Here is a 16,143-nt window from a genome sequence, read left to right as displayed (position 1 = left end):
GCATGTTTTTTGAAGGTTTTCTGAAAGCCCACCAAAGATGCAGCACTTGGTGTGCTATCAGAAAATTTGCGCCCTAATGGTAGTCCATGACCAACTAATGGTAACATGCAGGAAAACCAAGTACACCACCAGTGTGAAACCAAAAAGTTCACACTTGCAGCATGCCCTCCACTGAAAAGTGATCCATGATCAGGTCACTTTGCAGAGGCATTTGACAGGCAGTGAGGAGGGTGATTATTTACTCACTGCATGTTTTTACTTCAAGTGCCAATCCCTAAAATTAATGGCATGGTGAGCCCACTTAAATGCACAGAGTACCATGTACAATTCTAGTCTGAAGAAGCTATATGCTTGCTGTTAAAGGTTCTGCTAGGGACAACATAAGAGGGAGCAATGACAGGAAACAAATTGAAGGATAAGTGGTAGTATGGTCACGGTTCTGAACTGCTTCAAATTTCAGCTGCTTGATTGAAACTTCTGCCAGATGGGCTTGTAGCCCAGGCTCAGTGAGAACAGAAAGCAGACACTCGTGTGGTGTGAGCAATTGGAAGTTCACAAGGGTAAATGTCCCTCCTTGCGGTTTTTCATTCATTAATGAAATTGTGGGGGGGGGTTTAGTGGATGAAAATGTGTTTTTACATTTCATTTTTGCCACTGTAAAAAATGCAGCTGACAAACTTTGCTGACAAAATTAACTGGGCTTGTAAACAGGTAAAGGTCATGTCTTCAGTGTTGCCGCATGAAATGGCTTGCCTGTAAACTTCAAGGATAAGTTCACCTTTTGGGAACATGCACGCTGGTGCAATGCTTTACAGCAGGGATCCTCAAACTACGGCCCTCCAGCTGTTTCAGAACTACACATCCCATGAGGCATTGTAAAACTCTGACATTCACCTACATGACTAGGCATGATGGGAATTGTAGTTCCTGAACAACTGGAGGGCCATAGTTTGAAGACCCATGCTTTACAGGCTCCAAAAAAAATGCCAATGTCCAGTCTTTCCCTCAACTGATTTGGTTTTATGTACCGACTTCAGGTCTGTCCTAATCTCTTCACAGGTTTGTCAGCAGCCAGACTGTGGCAAATGCAGAGCCTGTCAGGACATGATAAAGTTTGGTGGAAGTGGCCGTAATAAGCAGGCCTGCCTGCAGAGAAGGTAATGCAGTTTTGATGTGGTTGTAACAGGGTTGGGTGATATTGGTTTGGACTTTCTGACATTCTGACCTCTTGTGCTGGACAGGTGTCCAAACTTGGCTGTTAAAGAAGCTGATGAAGATGAAGAATTGGATGATAACATCCCAGAAATGCCTTCTCCTAAGAAGATACTCCAGGGAAAGAAAAAGAAACAAGAGAAGAAAAACAGAATTTGTTGGCGAGGCGACCCTGTCAAGGTAATGGATCTGCAGCTTGTGCTTTATTTTATTGTCCGCTACAAACACTGTAGCTGCTGACTTTTAGTAAGGACACTTGCCGTTCCAGGGAGCCTATGATGCCAAGCCGATCAGGCGCCGCCATTCTAACTAAAGGAAAACTGCAGTGGAGCTTTCAGGCTTCACCGCCTGTTTTCTACTAGGCATGTGCGAAGTCTCGCAATGCTTTCTGAATGGCCTTATCGTCTTCTGGGACGCACAGGTCCTATAAGGCAGTGGTCATCAACCCTGTCCTCAGGGCCCACTAACAGGGCAGGTTTGCAAGATAGCTGAAAAACATCACAGGTGATGTCATTTTCTGCTCAGTGATTGCAGTATTCTAGTCTGCATCTCCCCAAGGTAATGCATAAAACCTGGCCTGCTAGTGGGCCCTGAGGATAGGGTTGATGACCACTGCTATAAGGCAGTGGAGGAGCAGAAGAATATGACTCCCTGGGCCACGGTGAGTCTGGGATAAAAGTCCATTATGTACTTTTAAATGTAAAAAGGGCTGCCCCCCTTCTGATCACTTACAAATGACCACTACTGGTCAGAAATGGGTACTAGGATAATGGCGGCTGCCATCTTGGTAAAACAGCTGATTGCCACTGATGGGATATAGAGATGTACGCTACATTTTTGGCAGCAAGTCATTATTGTGATTTAAATTCCACACTTCACAGCAGTGGCTGTTAATAGACTAAAAGCTGTCTTACATGGGTCAGGTGTGTTTGGGGTGTATGTGGTTGCTGTCTATGGGAGGACTGTACCCAACTTGTATACAGCAAACCATGTGTGCAGGTTTAACTTAAACCTTGCATAATACATCCTAGGGAAGACTTGGGAGCCACATAACATACCATCCAGTTGTTGCACATGTCATTGTTGGGATTCAAACAGATACTCTTGCTGCATGGCACTGCTACCAAAAGTCTGACAGGGCTAATCTTCATAGATTGATGCTTTCATACACCAATTTGCATACTTTTACTCTTCAAGGTTGAAGGGAAGAAGCGGTACTATCTTGAAGTTACTATTGATGATGAAATCCTTGAAGTTGGAGATTGTGTATCTGTGAGTCCAGATAATCCCACCGAGCCTGTGTATTTGGCAAGGTTAGTATGTTCTTGGCAGTCTATTGACTTTACCAATCGGACTTCTGCCCCTCCTGTATCTACATGGATCACTGGTCTATCCAAAGATGTCCGGTTGCTGTGTTCTGACAGCAGAAGCAATAGGCATTCTTAACCACTTCAGCTTCATTCCTTCCTGACCAGGCTTGTATATATTTTTTTTTTATCCCCCCCCCCCCCCTTCCTGTAGCACCTATCCAATCACATTTCTTAACTTTTTAGACCAATATGTATTCTACATATTTTTGGTAAATTCCAGTAAGCGTATAGTGATCTTTGCACAAGTTATAGCATCTAAAAACTATGGGATATATTTGATTTATATATTCTACTCATAATGGCGGTGAGCAGAATTATTGCACTGGACACTGACGGTGATCAGTGCTAAAAATATGTACATTCCCTGTAGTAGTAAAGTGGTCTGGGAAGGGGTTAATGGGGGGGGGGGGGGGGGGTCAAAGGGTCAACTTTGTACCTTCCTGGTGTTTCAGTGTAGTGGGGAGGAAGTCATGGGTTGGTGATCCATGCCTTCTGCATTGATATTGCAGCAATCTGCATGGGCAGATCACTGTTCTGCCTGTGTACAGAATGATCAGCGAGTGCAAGCCGGCAGCACATGCTGGTGCCCGGAAGCTTAGGATTGTTTATATTCCTATGCAGATGCCCTGAAGCAGTAAAACTGATATGTGACAGTCAGCAAGTAGTTGGTTGAATGTAGATCTAAAATTTTACTTTTATCAGGGTTTTTGTTCAATGTTTTTCAGTTTAATTGTAGTTGTTGGGTATGTTCAAAATGTACCATTCACCATAAAGATGTGCTGGATTGGAAAGTACATCAGATGGCATATTTTAGCTAACCCTAGGATTGGGTGTAAGTTTAGTTCTTGGCTAAAGACAGCTGTGGGGTATAAGAGGGGCTTGGGCAATACAGACCACTTTATAGTTTTGACTATGCTGTTCAGCCCTTGCCTCTTTGTACAGTAGTAGCTGGAGTTATCTATGGGCCTAATCTTTTTGTGCTAGCTTTGCTGTTTCATATATAATTTTTATTTAATATACAGAATCACATCTATGTGGGAAGATGTCAATGGCCCCATGTTCCACGCTCACTGGTTCTGCCTAGGCTCAGACACTGTTCTTGGTGCCACAGCTGATCCCTTGGAGCTCTTTATTGTGGATGAGTGTGAAGACATGCAGCTGTCCTATATTCATGGAAAGGTCAATGTGGTCTACAAAGCACCATCTGAGGACTGGTTTATGGAGGTGAGCAAAAATCTAGTGGTTTATTCTGATGAATAGCTAGGACATCTTTATTTAGTCCTAAATTGTATGGCTTTCTTTAACCTGCACTTCTCCTCTGAATATATTAAGATGCTGGCAGTTGGTTGAATTTCTTGTATCACTTCCAGGGAGGAGTGGATGATGATCATAATGTGGTGGAAGATGATGGTAAATCCTACTTCTACCAGTTGTGGTATGATCCAGAGTATGCCCGCTTTGAGACTCCTCCAAAGTTGCAACCAACAGATGATGAACACAAGCACAAGTAAGTCTTTGGTTTCCTGTACTAACTTTTTTTTTTTAATTTTCTGTTCCCCTTTTTATCAAACAAAAAAGACCTTCATAATTTAAGTTGCATGTTTATTTCAATTGCAGATTCTGCACCAGCTGTACCAGACTAGATGAAATAAGACAGAAGGAGATTCCCAAAGTTTTTGATGTTGCTGAAGATTTTGCGGGTAAAGTCTGCTATAACATGGCTACAAAAAATGGCACGCAATACAAGATTGGTGATGGTGTACTGCTCCTGCCCGATGCCTTCATGTTCAGGTATTTTGTCTTGTAACCCATACTGTGTTTCCTAGCTTTAGTCAAAACAAAGCTAGATCATATAGGCTTCTGTTTGTTTTGCAAGTCTAAATTTGAACAAGCCTGGAAACCATTATCTATTTTCATTTTTTCAAGTGTTAAGCTGAGCAGTCCTGTTAAACGTTCCCATAAAAAGGATGATGTTGATGAAGATCTGTATCCAGAATATTACCGCAAATCTTCCGACTACATTAAAGGCAGCAACTTAAATGCCCCTGAGCCATATAGAATAGGTCGCATTAAGGAGATCTACTGTAACAAGAAAAGCAATGGGAAACCAAATGAGTCCGATATCAAGCTCCGATTGTACAAGTTCTACAGGTAGGTTTACAAATTGATCAAAGCCCCTCTTCTGGTTCCATGTAAAAAAACTTCTAAAGGTTGTTCATCTTGGCCCTTTTTTAAAGTGTTTCAGATGCTGGGTGGGGAGTTTTGATCATGTAATTAGCGAGTAGCAATCGGGAGCTTTCCATTAGCTGCCGGTAACTTTGCTGGGGCAAACTCTTGGAACAGCTGTGTTTACTTTATGGAACACAAATATGCAGCCACTCGGTGTCCATTACCTGTCAAGAGGCTGCATATTTGTTTACTGTTGGTGCCAAGGGTTGGAGAGTGGTTTTAAAATAAAAAAACAGCAGTAATTGCTGGTTTACAGGTGTGGATTTTGGACTCTGGTTGAAGTCTTCTATGATTACTAGTGCTGGTCCTCCTGACTGGATGTGTGTGGTTTTTTTTTTTTTTTTTTTTTTTTTTTAATTCAGTGTAAAACCTGACTCATGAAATCTTACCTGTGCACCTGTTTATCAGCATAACTTCTAACAAGTTCTCAAACGGATAAAAAAACGGCTCGGAATTTGTGTCGGGGTGGGTGCTATAAATTTGCAGAGAGCTGGTCTTTTCACAGCACAGTTCTGTATGTACCTTCCTTTGCCTATATGGAGTGGGGTGTGCCTTTCCTCCAAAAATGTTAACACTGTGCACTTTCTAAGGCTTAATGTACACTCTGGCTTTCGCACTGGAGACAATGGAACAGCTGTTTGATGGTTGATTGCAGGCACTAGTTTTAACGCTGTAGCGCCTGCAATACGCCCTCTGAAGACACGCAGTACATGAATACTAAATTTCTGGCAAATTCCAGTTTTAGACAAAGTATGTCAATCAAATTCTTTAAATGCAAGATCCATTCCTGAATATGGTTAAAAGTATCCAGTGGTAAATCTTAAAACTACAAAGCAGTAAACTGAGATAAAACATGCTGTTTACTGTATTGTGTGGTGAGGCAGTGTTTTCTCTGTTTCTGAGAATATTAAATAAAAACCATATATTGGGAGGGGGAAAACATTGCGCTTCCTGGAAGTGTGAATCCATTTTCCCAGCTTGGGATTTCCATCATTTTTAGATTTGACACCGGTCTTTCAAATATGAAATCTGAATTTTTTTTTTTTTTTTTTTCCTCCCAGGCCTGAGAATACACATAAAGGAAGCAAAGCCAGTTACCATGCAGATATCAACATGGTATACTGGAGTGATGAAGAGGCAACAGTAGAATTCAAAGATGTCCAGGGCCGTTGTATGGTAGAATATGCAGAAGATTTGATGGAGTCTATTCAGGAGTACTCTGATGGCGGATCAGACAGGTTTTACTTCTTGGAGGTAACTTGATGACCTAGACTTTTATCAATATAAAGAAACCAATCTGTAGCTAGTGAATATGGACATTAAACCTAAAACTGACCTTTGGCCAAGTTTGGGTACAGCTGCGTGTGTACACATGCATGCCCTATGTAAATATAACTTAAGATGTCCCATATTTGTGTAGAAGCTCTTTGGCACCTAGAGGGGGAAGTTTTAAAGATACTGTCACTGCTAGGGTGTGTGTGTGTGTGTGTGTGTTAGCCATTTTTTAATAAAGCACTTTTTTTTATTTTATTTTTTTCCAGGCCTACAGTGCAAAAACAAAAAGCTTTGAAGACCCACCCAATCATGCTCGTAGTGCCATAATCAAAGGGAAAGGAAAAGGCAAGGGGAAAGGTATGGACTAATTGTATATTTTATTTAATCCTCCACCCAAAGTTGTGATCTATACTATAATATGCCTAAATCTTTGCGGTTTTATTAGGAAAGGGAAAATCTTCTGCTCAGTCTGAAGAATCGAAACCAGCAGCAGATCAACTGCCTAAACTCCGTACACTTGATGTGTTCTCAGGCTGTGGCGGATTGTCAGAGGGCTTCCATCAAGCAGGTGAGGATGATGCTGTGTATTTAGTCTAGTATTAAAATGTAGTGGTAAAACTGATCCTAAAGCCCCATACACTATGTTTTCCTGCAGGTTTACCAAAACCATCTAATATGAGGTTCAAACCTTAAGAGCTTCAATTTGTATGCAATCAGGCCCTTGCACTACATGGTTTTGGTAAACCTGAAGAGGAAAACTGATGGTGTGTATGGGGCTTTATACTTGCATGAACAACATTCTGAAGGTGCTCAGTAATGGGACTTGATCATTTTGTAACACGCTCATTCACATGGATGGCTGGGGTCGGTCAGAATGGTGTGTGTGTGTGTGTGTGTGTGTGTGTGAGGTTTGAGTGAAGGGAGTGTGGGTGATGACTCGTCATATATTGACCATACATGAGTGCACTAACACAGATGAGAAACTTTAGCAGAGTTTGTATAGCTAGAACCTCAAATGGCAGTAAAAATGTAAAGCAGAGCTCCACCCTAGTTTAACACTTGAGCTTAAAGGGTCACTAAAGGTTTTTTTTTTTTTTTTATAAATAGCTTCCTTTACCTTACTGCAGTCCTGGTTTCATGTCCTCATTGCTCTGATGTTGCTGTAAAACTGCTCTGGACACTTCCTGGTTGTCTGGCTCCGTATGAAAAAAGTCATGGCAGAGTTTAGTTTCGTTTTCCTAGCCATGACTCTCTATGGCACTGTCCAGCACAGAGGCATAAAATAACATGCAAAGACTAAACTAGTTTCAGTTTCGTTTTTGCATCTAAGAGGTACATTATATGATTGATTCTTTATTTTTAATCGTTTTTAAAAGGAATCAGTTGACTATTATGTCTCTATACCCTGTAAACGGTCATTTCAGCAAAAAAAAAAAAAAATTCCTTTAGTCATCCTTTAATTACATTGCAGCCTCGCATGAAGGAAGAAACTATTTTTTATGACAGTACCTGACTGTCTTAGCTTCATCTGTCACTCTCCTTCCCCTCTTGGTGTGGGTAAGGGAAATACGCAATATCCAGTTGTCTCCTGGGAGCTTTTGTCATTGCTCCCAGGAGTCATTGCGGAAGCTTGCTGCGAGTTATGACAAACTCCTGGGAGAGTGCGGGTAAGGGAAATGATGCAATACCTGCAGTTAACAGACGGGAAGGAGAGTGACAGATGAAGATGAGACAGGTACTGTCTCTCCCTTCCTTCGAGGCTGCAATGTAATTTAAGCTCGAGTTGGTGTGGAGCTCCGCTTTAACATGGGCTCAACCTTTTCACCCCTCTGCAGTGCATTCCTGGATTTGGTTGCAGATAATCATGGATTTGGTTGCAGATAATCATGGATTTGGTTGCAGATAATCATGGATTCACTTATCACCTTCATATGTTATACAGGTATAGCAGAGAGTAAATGGGCCATAGAGATGTGGGAACCAGCTGCTCAGGCCTTCAGGTTAAACAATCCTGGTACAACAGTGTTTACAGAAGATTGTAATGTTCTGCTGAAGCTGGTAATGGCGGGGGAGAAGACAAACACCTTGGGCCAGAAGCTACCACAGAAAGGAGATGTTGAAATGCTGTGTGGCGGTCCACCTTGTCAAGGCTTTAGTGGTATGAACAGGTTTAACTCCAGAACCTACTCAAAGTTCAAGAACTCTCTAGTGGTTTCTTATCTCAGGTGAGCATCTTTAATAGAGATGATGCTGTGTGCCATTATCATTTTTACATCTTCATTACTCATCTGTACATGTTCTCTTGCAGCTATTGTGATTATTATAGGCCTAAATTCTTCCTGCTGGAGAACGTCAGGAACTTTGTGTCCTTCAAAAGCTCCATGGTGCTCAAACTGACCCTGCGTTGCCTTGTACAAATGGGTTACCAGTGTACTTTTGGAGTGCTCCAAGTAAGTTTTTGTATGGGTCTTCTACTTTGTGTAAAGGCCAAGCCTCAGTTTTATATAAGTTTGTTGCTGAACTGCCAGGGTGGGGGTGTGGGGTGTTTATTTTTTTGGGTGGCATGCAGGATATGTAAATTGCCTATGAGTTAGAATGCAACCTTAACAGGATATTTTTTGTTGACAGGAAAGTACTGTGAAGGTTGGCTCTGCCTTGAAAATTAATGTGTTCATTGTTTTGACCTGCAGGCAGGCCAGTATGGTGTACCTCAGACACGTAGACGAGCAATTGTACTTGCTGCTGCTCCAGGGGAGAAGCTGCCAATGTTCCCTGAGCCACTGCATGTGTTTGCACCCCGTGCCTGTTCGCTGAATGTTGTAGTGGATGAAAAGAAATATGTGAGCAACATCACAAGGTGGGTGTGACAAGTGTTTCTTCATACTATAAGGACACACTAGACTAGAATATTGAACACTAGCAAAGACTACCACACCTGACCATTGTAGTTTTGGAGGTTTTAAAATGTCCCATGTATGGTTTGCACCATTTCCGGATCCGTCACACAGCAGGGGGTCGGTGCATGCTGGTTCACCACATCATGTGCACTTTTTTTTCCCCAGCAAATCGCACAAAACCTGCTGCAGAGATGTGAACTGGGCCCATAGAGCCAGTCATTCTCCTGCTATGCTAATTGAATGTGGAGAAATCTGCATCCAATTCATGGGTTTGAACCAGCCTAAAGGTGGGTTTTATACTGCTCTTCAAGGATTTTGCAGAGCATCCCCAATCCTCTTCTGGGGTGCTCCTTGCCCCTCTTCATTGGGTGACCCCTACCTTCCATGGGGGGGGCACCCACTTTATCAGGCCCTGTTGCATCTTTTGACAGCAGGACTTGGCCATGTCGCTGGATTTGATTGGCTCCTGCTGCAATCTATCCAATGAGGACCCGAGACAGCTGCTGGGCTCATGCTCCTCGCTGAAAAGATCGGGTTCGGGTAAGAAAGGCGCTGCTGTGTGGCAGCTGCACAGGTTTTTCACTTTATTTTTTTTTAATGGGCTGTACACATTCATGGAGAAATGCATTAGGGAAAACCTTCTGTAGTGCTGCTTCCCTGGTTTTCATCTCCCTGGGGACAAGCACACCAGCTCTAGCTGGTATCTCGTGTCCTGATTGGATAGATTGATAGCAGTGCAGCCATTGGCACCCGCTGCTGTCATATCCAATGACTCAGGGCAGAATCTTGCTTTCTGTGTTAATAGATGCAGGACTCAAACACGCCTGCACAGGTGTCCCATAGAGTCCTTTCCTGATGGGACACAATGCGTGGAGGAGCTACTAGTGCTGTTGGGGGAACCGAGAAGAGGATCAGGGGGCATGCTAAAAACTTGCCTCCACTGTGCAGTTGGAATGCATTAAGATGAAAAACTTTGGGACTTTAAAACTTTTTTTTTTTTTTTAGAACCTTACCAGGTCCTTAATTTCAGTCAGTATTGTGAATCTGAGTTGGCGGCTGCCCTGAACTTAATCTGTTTTCTATTGCAGGACAAACTCCAGCCTCTTTAGAACAATCACTGTGCGCGATTCAATGTCAGACCTTCCAGAGATCCGCAATGGTGCATCGGCTCTTGAGATTTCCTACAATGGTGAACCCCAGTCCTGGTTCCAGAGGCAAATTCGGGGCTCACAATATCAGCCTATACTCAGGGATCACATATGTAAGGTGAGATTGCATGCCCCTGTTTCCATCAATCTGTCGGCCATCTTTAATTCTACTAGCAATAGGGAAAAGCCCTGTTAAATATTTAAACTTTCTGAAAGCTTGGCATGCCCTAATTCAAATGTAGCATGAGTACCATGCAAACAAACTCCTCCCATACCTCAAAGGCTTAATGTTCGGTTCCCAGCAGTGCTATCTAATCTGGCATCTTGTGGTGGCAGAATGTATTCGACTAGCACTTAGAAATGTGTTTTAGGGGGAACCACCCCTTTAACAATAGATTCGTAAGACCCGTTACACTGCGGGTAGGCTGGCTTTTTTTTTTTTCGTACATACCGAGATCTCGGCGTCTCGTCCCTTGGCGGTGGGCGTTCCTATTTGATTGACGTTCCTCGGACGGGCGCATACGTGACGTCACGACTTTCCGACAGAAGCCGAACGTCGCGCAGGTGCCGTATAGAGCCGACTCTATACGGCGCATGCGCAATGATGTTCGGCTTCTGTCGGAAAGTCGTGACGTCACGTATGCGCCCGTCCGAGGAACGTCAATCAAATAGGAACGCCCACCGCCAAGGGACGAGACGCAGAGATCTCGGTATGTGCGAAAAAAAAAAAAAAAGCCAGCCTACCCGCAGTGTAACGGGTCTTACGAATCTATTGTTAGAAATGTGTTTTAGGGGGAACCACCGCTTTAAATGCTGGTTTTGCTGTCCATAGCCAAACATCTTGTCCACTGAGGATTTACAGTACAGATCATAGGCTTGGTGTTTAGCAAGAGGGCGGGGCTTTGCCTAATTCTGTAAATGTAAGGTATTGTCCTAGAATCAAATCTACAGATGTGGGGTCCACACTTGGCAGTAGGTTTTTTTCAAGTTTACTGCCCAAATGGTAAAATGCACAATTCTGGCATATTGGTAACTTTTAATTTTCTTTTTTGCTTGCAGGATATGAGCGCCTTGGTGGCTGCTAGAATGAGACACATACCTCTTGCACCTGGCTCTGACTGGCGAGACCTTCCAAGCATTGAAGTTCGCTTAACTGATGGTACAACCACACGGAAGCTGCGTTACACTCACAACGACAAGAAGAATGGGCGCAGCAGTACTGGTGCTCTAAGGGGTGTTTGTAGCTGTGCTGAAGGTATTTGCTTTCACAGAACCCATTTTTTTTAAGGCTTGAATTACAAAAGCTGTCTTAACTTTCAGAACTTTGCAGCATGTTTTAATATAATTTCTAATCCCCAGGTAAACCGTGCGATCCAGCAGACCGACAGTTTGGCACACTTATTCCCTGGTGTCTGCCACACACAGGGAACAGGCACAATCACTGGGCCGGTCTTTATGGCAGACTGGAGTGGGATGGCTTCTTCAGCACTACCGTAACTAACCCTGAACCTATGGGCAAGCAGGTGAGATGATTGGGACAAGGCATGGCTTAATTTTTTGTGCAGAACCTAAAATTGCAGATGTTGGTTCACCCTGAATGCTGAGGGGGGGGGGGGTTGGCAGTCTTTGCAGTAATGTTCTATGTTGGTGGGCCTTTCCGTGAGGGATGAACTGTCTCTACACGGCAATAAAAGTGGCTTGGACCCTGTCCTAACTGGCACATTAATATGTCAGTAATGTACATTAGACATTGACGGGCAGACTTCTTGTGGGCATTACCGGGGGGGAGTGGACACTGATGTATTTAGGACCTGTTGCAGGTGGGGATTTCAGGCTAAAACCAGATAGGCTTGCCTCCCAGGTACAGGCTATATTTTCATGATTATGTCTTGCCTCCCCTGAAACTTGAGCCTCGTACACACTATCGGATTGTCTGGTGACTTTTGTGACAGGCTTTTGGCAGAAAATCCGACTTTTTTCCATCGGACAATTGACATCTATTCCGCAGACAAATGTTGGATGGCAGGCTTTAAAATTGTCCGCACGGCCTTTAGATTTTTCTGATCGAATGCAAAAGTCGAAACGCGCATGCTTGGAAGCAATGCTCACCAAAAAACTACGTAGTACCAAACTATGGTTTTTGTTTGGTCGACAATTGTGTGCCATTTGTATGCAAGACAAGCAGAAAATCTGATAGTGTGTACGAGGCTTTAATCTGCTTTAAAACTGCTCACAACTGGCCTTGTAAGACTTCTGGCAGACACACCATGAGTGCTACCAGATCATTGGAGTCTGTCAAGGACTAGTATTTCCATTCATGTTTACCGACTTAAACGGTGGTGTTTAAAGCACAAGTTCCTGTAGACGGCTACTGGCCCACTGGTGGAACCAGTCTGGCGTTTTGGCCTGTTCATGTCGTCTTGGATATCCTGAAGGTTAGAGGATCTTTGGTCTTCACAGCTGGCTTCCCAGTATGCATGAGCTGTGTAAATGGTCCCACAGCCTCCTGTGAAGTGTTCTAGTTTTCTGGGGGGGGGGGGGGTGTGGAAGGGAGACTTCCACTCCGATCAGCGGCAGAAGTGGGTAGCTAGTACAAACCTCCAACGTAGGAGAGGGTAAGGAGCTGTTGATGTGGAACTTCCCACTTTTTATTTTCTCCTCCATCACATCCTTTTTGCTTCATCAATTGAGGCACCCAGTTGCCCCACCCCTCCTGTTTTGAACATGTTCTTGTTGAATGCTTCGGTACAAAATCTGAGGCATGCTGTTGGTGGAAAAGCTTATCTTGTGTTGGCCTACAGTTTTCCAGTATCCAATTGTCTAGTCGGTGGTATAAAGAAAAGGTTGATTGCTCCCTGTGTCACTCTATAGACTCAAAGCTGTAAAGAAATTCATTTTTCATGACATTGATCTCATTTCTAACTTTGTTTTTTCCACAGGGCCGTGTTCTTCACCCAGAGCAGCACCGTGTTGTGAGTGTAAGGGAGTGTTCGCGGTCTCAGGGCTTTCCAGACACCTACAGATTCTTTGGAAACGTATTGGATAAACACAGACAAGTAGGTCTCCTGTTAAAGTGAAACTTAACACTAGCAGCATAAGGATAAAAATAGTCAATTTCGTATGAGTAAAGTATATAAATAAAATACTTTCCTATTTTACAAAAAAATTAAAACCCATTTCTTTAGTTCCTGGTTTCCAGGCTTAGGCAAATGTCATACATTTCATAGTTAATGAGTTTTTTTTATTTCTTGAGACTTTTTTTCTCCCTATTGAGTTCATGTATTTTGACATGGGGGGGACCTTATATAGATGGCAGCGCTGATCAAGTGACTGCTTCGGTACAACCTCCCCTGCTTATATAAACTGGTTGCATTGTTTCCCCCTGCTAATTTTGTAAATTTGCCCACTGACAAATGATCAGTCTATATAATTGTAGGTTTATTTTAACGATGAGACAGTAACAAATTCCAGAAATGCATTTCAAAAGTTATAAATTCATTTGCATTTTAATGAGTGAAATTGGTATTTGACCCCTTCGCAAAACATGACTTTGTGGCAAAACCCTTTGGCATTCAGAGGTCAGACGTTTCTTGTAGTTGGCCAACAGGTTTTCACACCTCAGAAGGGATTTTGTCCTACTCCGCTTTGCAGATCTTAATTTTTTTTTAAGCTTATTTTACTCATTTAAATGCAAGTCAATTTAACTTCTTGAAATGCAATTTTATTTCTGCTTCACTGTTGAAATAAACGCCATTTAAAATTGTAGACTAATTTCTTTGTCGGTGGGACACATACAAAATCGGCAGGGATCAATCCCCCTCACTGTATGGCCAGCTTTACCATATACTTGGCTGTAAGGCTGGCACTCTTTCTTTTTCTTCTTTTTTTTTCTTCTCCCTGCATCTGCCCCAAGCTGTGTAGGCAGATGCAGCATGGACTGTCATGTCAAATTTGGGACTATTCAATTGTCAAGCAGTCAAAATTTGACAGTGGTGCAGCAATAGCTGCACAGGCCTGAATGTAGACATGCAGCATCATCTCCCCCCCTACTGTAGACTGCATGCAGTACATGTGCCAAATCCTCTAATCAAGGCCTTAAAGTATGTACTTGCTGCTTGGCAGTGAACTGGTCATCTTGAAACATCAAGGAAAATGTTGCAAATGTCTTTTAGTTAGGAAAGTGAAATATATTGGCCACACCGTATCGCAAAATGCAAGGGTTTGAGGATCATATGCTTGACACTTTATTTTTTTTCTCCACTCAGGTTGGTAATGCTGTACCTCCACCACTATCAAGAGCCATTGGTTTAGAGATAAAGGCCTGTGTCGTGGCAAGGCTTAAAGAGCAGGAAACGGGTGTGTATTTAGCCTGTTGCTCATAAATAACACCTACCCAGCACATGAATTTCTTTTTAGATGGCTTTAGCCCCAGAGATTTCTGCCTTTACTATCTTCCACCGTGTAAAAATGTTTTTATTTTTTTGGCAGAGGTTGTAAAGAAAGAGAAGATGGAAATGGATTAATCATCCAGAATGCTACCTCCTACAGCACTTCAAGCTCCATCCGTATAAAGTCTTCACATCTGTGCAATGCAACATCAACTTTGTTGAGACTCTGATCTTCTTATCAGCTTGCAAGGCAATTTAAATGTCTTTTTGATAAACTGTTTTTAAGATTGTTGGATTTTATTCACTGTATTACATTTTATCCACTTTGTACTCATGGAACATAATATGTAGGTTTTATATGTTGTAATATTTCAAATAAAAACTGTCTTGTAAATTTTTTTATTTAACATTTCTTTGGGCCATATGGCTTTTGCAGGTAATAAGGTATTTGTTTGGATACAGATTACATTAAACCCACCCCCTTGGCAATCTAAAATTCATGACCTGATGCTAAATTTGAACTTTTGTGCCGGCTGCATGCTAATATTGGGCAGCTGGCCTTTTGCATTAATGCGCACAAATGTGCAGCTGCTCAGCAGCAACAGTTCTGTGCCAAGTGTGTTTTCAGTGGCTAACAGAATACTCCTGATTGCTGCTTGACAAAATAAGTTGTCAGGAGGCGCATGTCTTGATCTGCAGGTACAGTGTGTGTGTGTGTGTGTGTGTGTATATATATGTGTATATATGTGTGTGTGTGTGTGTGTGTGTGTATATGTATGTGTGTGTGTGTGTATATATATATATATATATATATATATATATATATATATATGAATGAAGTGGGGTGATAGAGTATTTCTGACTGTTATTCCCACCCTTCTCAGGGTAAGGAAGCTGACCTGTAGGAAGGTGTACCATCATACATGACAGGCTTATTTGGCCTGGTGCAAGGCTCAAATGTTTCATCCTATTATGTGGAAATGACAAAATATACCCACAACAGTCTGGCCTGGAGTTTACTCTGGCCTATAGTACTATTAATGTGATTGTAAACCCCTGCATTGTAAAATAAAACCATTTATTCAAAATACAAATTCTATACCAAACATTGTGTATAGATATGGGGGGGCAACCACAGTGCACTAAACTTCACCAGTGAAAGGCTGTGGGGGAAGGAGTCAAAACAATGTCTCCATTGGAGAAGACAAGACATGGTTCCTGCTTATAGTGGGGGTGTGTGACACCAGGGATTTTGCATAAAGAAGCGATCCAAAAACTTTTTTCATATGGTACAGCAATCTCACATAAATATGTAAACCCAACATTCCATTTTCCTGTAAGGGTCAGATTCCATCCTTGACTATTCTGTTCCAGAGGCCTATTGAATATTTCCTTTATTAAAGGCCACTATTGCATCTGGGCAACCCTCATAGTATTGTCTGTTTTATGCAGACTATCCCATATAGATTCAAAAGTAGTATTTATTCCCCTAAATGTCTTTTGGTTCAGTCACCTTGAGGGGGAAAAAACATGCAGTTTCTCCCTTCACAGGAAACACTGCTTTGGCTTTAAGACTTAAACCCAACTGGACACTCGGTTTCAGTGTTTCCTCTGACGGAGTCAT

General features: G+C 42.5%; 1 protein-coding gene across 1 annotated transcript in view; it reads left to right on the top strand.

Annotated features, from left to right (window-relative positions):
- DNMT1 (DNA methyltransferase 1) overlaps positions 1 to 14,916 on the top strand; it is a 30,888-nt gene extending 15,972 nt beyond the window's left edge. The window contains exons 16-34 of the mRNA XM_040346399.1: positions 1,060 to 1,157; positions 1,242 to 1,392; positions 2,410 to 2,525; positions 3,605 to 3,806; positions 3,953 to 4,089; positions 4,200 to 4,373; positions 4,509 to 4,733; positions 5,873 to 6,065; positions 6,353 to 6,443; positions 6,532 to 6,654; positions 8,029 to 8,311; positions 8,395 to 8,536; positions 8,777 to 8,943; positions 10,072 to 10,249; positions 11,191 to 11,386; positions 11,491 to 11,654; positions 13,071 to 13,187; positions 14,397 to 14,487; positions 14,620 to 14,916. Of these exons, the coding sequence (XP_040202333.1) occupies positions 1,060 to 1,157; positions 1,242 to 1,392; positions 2,410 to 2,525; positions 3,605 to 3,806; positions 3,953 to 4,089; positions 4,200 to 4,373; positions 4,509 to 4,733; positions 5,873 to 6,065; positions 6,353 to 6,443; positions 6,532 to 6,654; positions 8,029 to 8,311; positions 8,395 to 8,536; positions 8,777 to 8,943; positions 10,072 to 10,249; positions 11,191 to 11,386; positions 11,491 to 11,654; positions 13,071 to 13,187; positions 14,397 to 14,487; positions 14,620 to 14,654 (2,883 nt within the window). The 3' untranslated portion in view covers positions 14,655 to 14,916. The remainder of the gene's footprint in view (positions 1 to 1,059; positions 1,158 to 1,241; positions 1,393 to 2,409; positions 2,526 to 3,604; positions 3,807 to 3,952; positions 4,090 to 4,199; positions 4,374 to 4,508; positions 4,734 to 5,872; positions 6,066 to 6,352; positions 6,444 to 6,531; positions 6,655 to 8,028; positions 8,312 to 8,394; positions 8,537 to 8,776; positions 8,944 to 10,071; positions 10,250 to 11,190; positions 11,387 to 11,490; positions 11,655 to 13,070; positions 13,188 to 14,396; positions 14,488 to 14,619) is intronic.
- The last annotated feature ends 1,227 nt before the right edge of the window (positions 14,917 to 16,143 follow it).

The sequence above is a fragment of the Rana temporaria genome, chromosome 3, assembly GCF_905171775.1.
Source record: "Rana temporaria chromosome 3, aRanTem1.1, whole genome shotgun sequence".
NCBI lineage: Eukaryota > Metazoa > Chordata > Amphibia > Anura > Ranidae > Rana > Rana temporaria.
The sequence above is the reverse complement of the archived record's forward strand: the minus strand, read 5'-3'. Positions and strand labels throughout refer to the sequence as shown.